The sequence below is a fragment of the Rhea americana genome, unplaced genomic scaffold (genome assembly GCF_003343005.1).
Source record: "Rhea americana isolate MKP2758 unplaced genomic scaffold, rheAme1 scaffold_354, whole genome shotgun sequence".
NCBI classification, from domain to species: domain Eukaryota; kingdom Metazoa; phylum Chordata; class Aves; order Rheiformes; family Rheidae; genus Rhea; species Rhea americana.
The window spans coordinates 584,904-593,361 of NW_028186484.1; the positions used below are offsets into that span (position 1 = coordinate 584,904).

Genomic DNA, 8,458 nt, shown 5'->3' on the forward strand with positions numbered 1-8,458 from the left:
GGGGCCGGTGCCGGGAGCGGGGCCGGTGTGCCGGGAGCGGGGCCGGGTCCGGGAGCGGAGCCGGGAGCGGGGCCGGGGCCGGGAGCCGGCCGCTATCGCAGTGCACCGTCTGGGCCACCACGGCCGGCGGCAGCCCCCGGGACGCGGCTCCGCTCTGCCTTTGTCCCCGCGCCGGGGCTGCTCCCGGCTCCTGCCCCGGGGCCGGCTCAGCTCCGCCGCCACTGGGGCCCCCAGGCCCCGGGGACCTGGCTGCCCGGGGGGGCACCGAGCCCTGCTGCGGACGGACACACCGATGCCCCGGGGCACTGGCTGCTCCACCGCTGGCTCCGGGGTCTCTGAGCCGGGGCGGGCTGAGCTGGAGCAGCCTGTTCCCCAGGGGCCAGTGACTTTTGAGGATGTTGCTGTCTACTTCTCCGTGGAGGAGTGGAGGAGGCTGGCAGAGTGGCAGAAGGAGCTTTACAGGAACATGATGGTGGAGAATTATGAACTGATCRCATCCCTGGGTAAGTCTTGCTTGTGCCACCCCAGACAGGGCCCCATATCCAGCACCCCCAGATCTGGGGTGTATTTGGGTCTGTCGTTAACAGCCCTTCTGCGAAGAATCAAGCCAGGACTGCRAGAAAGAAACAGAGGCCAGCGGGGAGGGCAAAACGGGTGGCAGGGAGGATGAGGTGCGATAAGGAACGTGGCTGAGGGACATCTCTTTGGGAGCAAGGACAGGGGCCGGGTGCTGCAGGGCTGCGTCRGCGCTGGGGGCTGACAGCCGCCCCTTCCTGTGGGGACTGGGGGGCTTAGAGCTGGCACACCAGAGCAAGCCGCGTGGCCAGGTCTCTTCCTGCGGCCGAGCCCTCGAACGCGCGGTGCGTGCTGCGGCGAGTGGTGCTCGCGCAGCCCCGGGCGTGCAGCGGAGGCGCAGCTGCGGTTCTCCCTCCGGAGCAGGCTCGGTGGGGCCCAAGCCAGGGCTTGTCCTGAAACTGGAGCGATGGGAAGATCTGCATCCTAGGGATCCTTTGGACGAGCGTGCTGGGGAGAGCGTGAAGGCCCCCGTCACAGGTGGGTGACACGTGGGCCTGCAGCCCCCAACATGCCAGCCCGTTCCCAGGTCAGAGCTGGCCCCATGCCCACGTTCTTCGCTGTGGAGCAGGGGCGAGTTACCTCTGTCCAGCTCTCGCACCAGATTTTGCAGGGGTTTGCAGGTTGTCCTTGCGCTGTGTCCGGGAGCCGCACGGGCTGGCCGCTCCGCACGAGCAGGCGAGCTGAGAGCGGAGCGCGGTGACAAGGCCGGTGCCGGCAGTGTCCCCCCCAGCGAGCCCATAGCGATGGGGCAGGTCTGAGGCCGGGCCTGGAAGCCCAGCTGGCGGGTCTGGGTCTGGGTCGGGCTCACGGGGCAGGAGACGAGCGCAGGCAGAGCTGGCACGCCGCCCCGGCGCAGGCCGGCTGTAAAGCCTCGGCGCAGCAGCGGCTCCCGAGGGACCGCCGAGGCAGGCCTCCCAGCCCTCCTGGCTTTCTTCACAACAGCGCTTATCAGCCACGGAGCTGGCCTTGGACTCCAGCACTGAGCTCTCCGCCTTCGCCAGCCAGGCTTCGGGAGGGGGGTGCGCGCTGCTGCGGTCGGCTCTGCTGCCTCCCGCCCCGCTCTCCTTTCCTGCCCTTTTGCATTTCCTGCCTTGCTGCAGGCCTAGGGCTCCTGTGCTGCCCCGCGCCAGGGCCACGTGCTGCTTCTCCCCGACCTCCCCCAGCCCAGCAGCACCTCCCACCTCCTGCAGCCTCATCCTGCCCCCCCCCCCATCGCACACATGTCACAGCACAGGACGCCAAACCCTGTCCAGTGAGAGCTGCCACATGAGCAGGGAGAGCAGCGCCTTGCTGGGGGTRGCAGGGACACTGGCGCTCCAGGGTTTCCTCGCGGTGCTGGAAGAGGCTGGAGGTTTGGGGTTGCAGTGCAGGCAGCTGAGTCCGACTCTCTGTGGCTGAGCAGCACCGTGRCTCAGTTTCCCATTTGCAAAGGGGTCTGTGTTATTCGCCACCTCCCAGGGGAGGCACTGTGGGCCAGAGCTGGGGGGGAAGAGGGGGCGAGGGCTGCCAGTGCAGAGCCCCCCAGGGCTGAGGACCAGCCTTGGGCAAGGCTCTGTGCATGGCCCCGGAGCATAACAAAAAATCCTCTCTTGCAGCGGACGCCTCCCAGTGCCAGCTCTCCTGCTGCRCAGCCACCGTGGTTTCCAAGAGGAAGGAGCTCTCCCTGGCTGACAGGGTCAGGCTGCTGCAGGCCCTGGAGTCGCCGTCAGCCTCCCTCTCCAGTGTGGCCAAGCTCTTCGGCATCTCCAAGAGCCAGGCGGGCTGGATCGGCCGGAGCCGGGAGCAGATCCTGGCCGACTGGCGCACCAATGCCAACCCTCTGCGCAAGCGCAAGCRGGAGGGCAAAGGCGGCCAGGTGGAAGACGCGCTCTTCGCCTGGTTCCAGCAGGCGCTGGCCAGGKGCGAGCGCCTTCAGGGCCCGTCCTGAAGGCCAAAGCACAGCAGCTGGCCTTGAACTCCGGCCGGGAGTTCGAGGCCACCGATGGCTGGCTTTGCAGGTGGAAAACCCGCCACAACATTGTCTTCAAGCGGCACCACAGCGAGAAGCAGGATGCGGACATCAGTGGTGCCCAGAGCTGGGTGAGCGAGGTGCTGCCCTCCCTGCTAGCCAGCTACAGTGCTGAGAACATCTTCAGCGCGGATGGGACGGGGCTGCTGTACCGCAGCTACCCGGACCGGGCGCACGCGCCCCGCGACCTCCAGCTGCTGGGCGGCAGGAWGGCCAAGGACCGCATCTCCATCCTGTGCTGCACCAACCACACCGGCTCCGAGAAGCGGCGCTTGCTGGTGGTGGGCAAGAGCCGGCGGCCGCGGTGCCTGCCCAAGGAGCTGCGTGCGCTGCTGGTGGCTTACGCCCACTCGGCCAACGCTTGGGTGACGGCGCGGATCTTCCAGGAGTGGGTTCTGCAGTGGGACCGGGAGCTGTGCCGCGACCGCCGCCAGATCGTGCTCTTCGTGGGCCACAGCAGCGTGCATCCCTGCGAGCTGAAGGCCAAGCTGCGCAACATCAGGCTGGTTTACTTCCCTCCCAACACCACCAGCATCACCCAGCCCATGGAAATGGGCGTGATCTGCRACCTGAAAGGCCACTACCGGACGCTAGTGCTGGCCAAGGTGCTCCAGACCCCAGAGCYAGACCAGGCAGGGCAGGCGGCCGAGATCGCCAGGCAGCTGACGCTGCTGGACGCCATCTACATCCTGCACCAGGCCTGGTGCTTGGTCCAGCCAGCAAYGGTGCAGAGCTGCTTCCGGAAAGCCGGTTTCCACCTGGTGCCCTTCGAGCGCGGGGAGGCCGACGTGCCGCCGCTGGCCGACGTGCCCCGGCCGCCCTTCATGAGCGAGCAGCACTTCCTGGAGATGGTCGGCATGGATGCGGAGGAGCCGACCGTGGGCAAGATGACCAGCGAGGAGAGCTGGCTGGYGCAGCGGAGCCGGCGGGCTGCAGCAGCCGAGGAGGAGGAGGAGGACAGCGAGCCAGACCCTGGGAGCAGCGTGACGGCGTCCGAGGCCCTGGTGGGGCTGTCCACTGCCATGCGGTGGTGCCAGCTCCACGGCCTGGTCTCCCACAGGGAGAGGCTGCTGGAGACGGAGAGTGCGGTGCGGACGGCCGCCATGGCACGAGCCCAGCACAGCGCCGTAGACGGGCGCCRGCCCTGGGCGGCCTTGCGTGGAGCGGGAGGGACGGAGGGCTGCGGGGACCCGTCCCGTGGCACCCTCCTCGGATCCCGCCGGTGCTGCCTGGCAGAGGGGCAGGCGGGACAGGACGGGAGCGGGGGCCGCCGGAGCCCTGGGGAACCCGCAGGGGTTGGGTGTGGYGGATATGCTGTAGGTTGGGCTGTAGGGCCGGCTATGAGCGACCCCGAGAAAGGGAGGGAGTGGAGACACAGGGAAGCTGTAGGGCTGCAAGGAGCAGGAGGAGAGAAACCTCGGAGGGGCCTGTGCTGTGCCGCAGCRGGGGCCCGTCCCGGGCTGCGCCGTGGCCCTTCCTGGGCGCAGACCCTTTGCAAAGGATGCTCTCCCTGGAGAGGTGTCCAGCGGGACCGTGGTTCGCGGGCCCGTGCTGTCAGCCCAGAGAGCCACAGCTCCCGGGACTGGGTTTGTAGCCCCGGCAGCAAAGTCTGCAGCTGGATTTGGCCTGCTTACGGGGAAGCAGACCTGAGGCTGCCATCGGAGAAGCTTGGGAGCTGCTGTTGCTGGAGATCTGTGGGACAGAGCAGAGTTAACCRCTCTCCCTTGGGGGGCTCCCAGCTGCAGGGAGACCAGCAGCTGCTCCAGGTTTTAAGTCACCAAGGTGGCCCCAAGGTCTGGGTGGGACAGCAGCAAGTCATGTCCCATGTTCTGCCTTCTTGGGCTTGCTTTCACCTGCACTTTGCAGGCAGCTCTGAGTGGCACAGCCAGCGGGTCTGTGCCCGGCTGCCTGCCTTGCTGTGGTGCAAATGAGCTCCTCGGGCTGGAGCTCCCGGCGGTGGCCCTGAAGAGATTCCCCAAAGCCCCAGGGCCCTGCAGGATAGGTGTGGAGCAGGCAGGCAAGCGGGTCTGATCCCCGTTGTCTCCATCCCCAGCTGGGATGAGGTGAAGAGACCGGTGCTGCCTGGGACACCCTCGTGCAGGCCAGCTTTGGGTGCCTGTCTGCTCTTGGCCCAGCTCCCTGCATCTCCTGCCAAGCATCTGGTGGCCGCGTCTGCGCGGTGGCTGCGCGTCTCCATGTGCCKCGCCGGCAGGAGGTCCCAGGACACGCGGCTGCGGGGACACACCGTGCGAGGCCCCTTGCCCCAGCCGGCGGAGCAGGGGAGACCACTGCTCTYGGTCCTTCTGAAACTCAGGCCAGGAGTCTGTACCTTGCACCTTGGGATACCGATGGGGACCCGGGAGCTCACGGGCTTTCCTGTAAAACAGGGTCGGTTGTGTTTGTGCTGCTGCTGTGGTTATTTTCTCCGTTTACGCACGTTCAGTCCCAACCCCCCCAGCAGTAAGTGTGGTGGTGYGTGCCGCAGAACAGCTCCTCACCACAGGTCCTGCTGGATCCCCTGTGGTTTCCTGCTTTCCTGGTTTTGCAGCATGATCTTGGGGGAGAGGCACGTTTGCCTGAGCTGGTGTGTGCGTGCGGTGCAGAAACACAGACCTGCAACACAACGGAATAAAGCAAACCTGCACTGGTCGGCCCCGCTGCAAGTGCTGCCGGCCCCGGCATGGCTGGCAAATCGCTGCAGCCGGGTTTGCTCCGCCACCCCCCTGGGCCGGCCCGGCTCCCCACGCCCAGCGCCCCACGCTCAGCATCCTCGGGGCTGGCGGCTGGGCTAAGGCTCCCAACGGCTCAGCTGAGCACCAGCCCACAGCTCCCAAAGTTCCCATCCCACAGCGTGGGGCCATGCATAGCATGCACACTGCAGCCTGAGCCTTTTGGGAGATTGCAGGAATTCCCATAAAGACCCAAATTTCTGTTGGGATTCGGGTGCACAGGTCCCTGCAGGGGCGAGACCCTGCTGGCAGCGTGAGCAGCCAGCTCTGGTGGGCACCAGACCTGTCTCTGCTGCACATGGTGCTGCCCCCTGCACTGGTGAAGGGAGGGTGTTTCCTTGGGGCTTTCCTGGGGCGTAATAGCCGGAGYGCTGGGAAGGATGTGGCCAGCAGTGATGCCCACCATGCCCCAGGGTCCAGGCCACCGTCTGCTCTGCCCTTTCCTGCAGAGGCTAGTGCACGTCCTCAGTGTGCCCGTGTCTGTGCTTCACTGCCGTGCCACCCTGGAGCAGTGCCCAGTGCAACCCCCTCCGTGCCTGGCTCCGCAGGCTCCAGCACCACCRTGCCCAGTGATGTTCCCAGGCCTGGGTGGTGGGGTATCTCCTAGTTCTGGTCTGGTGGTGTGTTTGGTGGTGGTAGAGCTGTGTCCTGGGGCCTTGCTCCCTGCGCTCCAGGGAAGTGTTGATTCCTAGTAGGTTGCAACCTGGGGTCTGGAGATGTCCATGTGTGTGACCATTGCTGCCAGCTAATGCTGCCCTAAGATGCCAATATATCTTCTTTAGCCTTATGTYAGCCCAGCTGCACTTTCTGGGTAGGCTACACCGTGAGGACTTCTCCATAGTGAGGAACTGTGGGGATGAGGCACAGAGCTACTGGAAGAGGTGTCACTGTAGTGCCGCCTGCAGATTTGGAGGATGGAGGTGAGTCCGAAGGGCTGGCTTGCCGCTTGGCCACAGTGGGAGCAGCTCCAGATTGCCTGTTTGGATGGGCTAAGCCCATGAGGACGCAGCTGGAGAGACCATAAAGGGAGTCAGAYCTTGTCAGGGTCTCACACATCTCTGCAGCATGTTCCAGGCAGGAGTCAGCTCACTCAGGCTGCACCCAGGGCTGACTGAAAGACCTGCAATGGCAATGGCATGATGCCAAGCCTGCAGTAATGCATCCATCCCCTCTGCAGATCCTTTGGCTTCGAGACATGMTTACGCAGCTCCAGCACAGCTGGAGACTGGCCAAAGCAGGCTTAGGTTGGACCACAGCATCTGGTGTGGGTAGAGAAACGAGCTCTTTGCAAAGGCGGCGTGGCATGGACGTGCCTGGCCAGAGGAGTGCTCCRGGGAGACCTGTGTGAGAAGCGGTGTGTGCTCGTCCTACGGGCGGCAGCCTCCCTGCTGCTCTCGGTGCATCGCTGGTGCCCCACCGTGCCCCCCAATGCCCCCCCCCCCAGGGTGGGAGCACCCAACCACAGCCGGGTTTGTGCAGGGAAGGTATTGCAGAGGACCGGCAATGGGCTCCGGTGGGGAAGGCAGAGCAGTGGTCTGGGGTCTCACACCCGGGGTGAGCACGTGTTTGCACCCGGTGGAATGTGGCTGCGGGTGCGTTTCCCCCCAGCTGTGGGGGAAGGTGGKGTGATCATGCCACAGCACATGGCAAGCTAACATGCCTCCCACCCCGTACGGGCACAGCGGGGTCCCGTGGCTGCAGGGAGCCTCCTGCCCATGAGCAACGCTCCAGGCCCCAAAGCCAAGGCTCCGGTGAGAAGAGCGAAGTGAGAGAAAGATCCACAAAACTGGGACCACCAGTACTCGAGGTCCAAAAGCCAGGCATCTTCAGCCCCCTTGGGGAACACCCAGAACCAGGCTGGCACGGCTCGGGTGAGATGAGTGACATGAGCTTGAAGCCTGGGCTGGAGGGCAGCAGTGGAAGTGGCGGGGCTCAGACAGCCCTGCAGTCCCAAGCCTCCACGACGTGCGACTCTGAGCATCAGCGAACCTTAAGCCTTCCCTTCTCTTCTGGCCACTGCTTGCAAGCGCCTGCGCTGGCCGAGGCACAGAGCTGGCCTCCTTCTCCCATGTGGCCTGTGGTACCCAGGCTGCTCTCGCTGCCTTAGGAGTTTGCCCTGCTCCCCCAGGGGATTTTTCAGTTTTGTCTGGATCTGTGGCTGCTTATGTGAATTGCAAACTAGCTGGGCCCATGCTGCTGGGAGGTGGAGATGTTCCCCCGGCTGCGAGGAGGCTGGAAGGAGAAACCAGCTGCRCGCTGCAGGTCCCTGGGGCTCAAGGAGCGAATGCGTTTGCTGCTTCCCTGGCTTGGGTGAGCAATGCCAGCGCTGCCTGGACGTGGGTGGGCAGTCACCAGTCCCAGGTGCAGGCTGCTAGTCYCTGTGCCCAGTGCTTGGCACAGGAACCCTTCGTGATCAAGGGCCTGGCGGCAGCAGCTCCTCAGCCAATAAGTGGGGCTGCCTCCATGCAGCAGGGAATAGGTTGCATCATCACAGCACAGGCTTAGCCAGGGATTATGGCGATCTGCAGAGGGGCTGCCGAGGGGCTGGGCTCGTGGCCGCATSCTTGGGCTGGGCTGCTTTGAGACCTCGTTCGTGAGGATGGAAAGGAGGAGAGAGAAGAGCTGCAGCCCGGCCCAGCTCCATCCCTCTCTGCTCTGGCCACAGCCTTGTCCCCAGGAACCGGGTCCGGTGGCAGGGCACTTGTGGGGGTCGCCCAGGGCTAGGCAGGGGCAAATTCAGTGGGATTGTGGCAAAATACAGCTGGGGGCCACCCCGCTGCAACCTGGCCTGGAGGGGTGAGTGGAGCTGCATGGCCTGGGGGCGGTGGCCAGAGCCCCGCAGCGGGGCGCTGTGGGGAGCATAGGGCACAGTGGGGCAGCTCCCATGCCCGGTGCTCCCCACACCTAGTGCTGGCTCCTGATGCTCSCTTGAGCGCAGTGCCGGCTCCCGCAGCATGGTGCTCCCAGTTCCTGGTGCTCCCTGCACCCGGTCCTGGCATCCTGCTCCTGATGCTGCCTGTTCCCGGTGCCCACCGCTTCCCGGCGCCAGCTCTCCACCCCGGTGCTCCCTGTTCCCGGTGCCGGATCCCGATGGCCCCATGCCCAGTGCTCCCCGCTCCCCGCGCCGGTTCCCGGTGCTCCCCGC

General features: G+C 65.5%; 2 protein-coding genes across 2 annotated transcripts in view; both read left to right on the plus strand.

Annotated features, from left to right (window-relative positions):
• The first annotated feature begins 209 nt into the window (after positions 1-209).
• Positions 210-4,993, plus strand: LOC146591897 (uncharacterized). Its single transcript, XM_085312032.1, is given in 4 exon segments — positions 210-503; positions 940-1,053; positions 2,172-2,490; positions 2,493-4,993. Coding segments are annotated over 4 exon segments (2,667 nt in total). The 5' UTR covers positions 210-292; the 3' UTR covers positions 4,516-4,993.
• A 1,176-nt stretch (positions 4,994-6,169) lies between these two features.
• Positions 6,170-8,458, plus strand: part of LOC146591898 (uncharacterized) — an 8,894-nt gene continuing 6,605 nt past the window's right edge. The window contains exons 1-2 of the mRNA XM_085312008.1: positions 6,170-6,233; positions 7,090-7,184. Coding sequence (XP_085168134.1) covers positions 6,170-6,233; positions 7,090-7,184 — 159 coding nt within the window. The remainder of the gene's footprint in view (positions 6,234-7,089; positions 7,185-8,458) is intronic.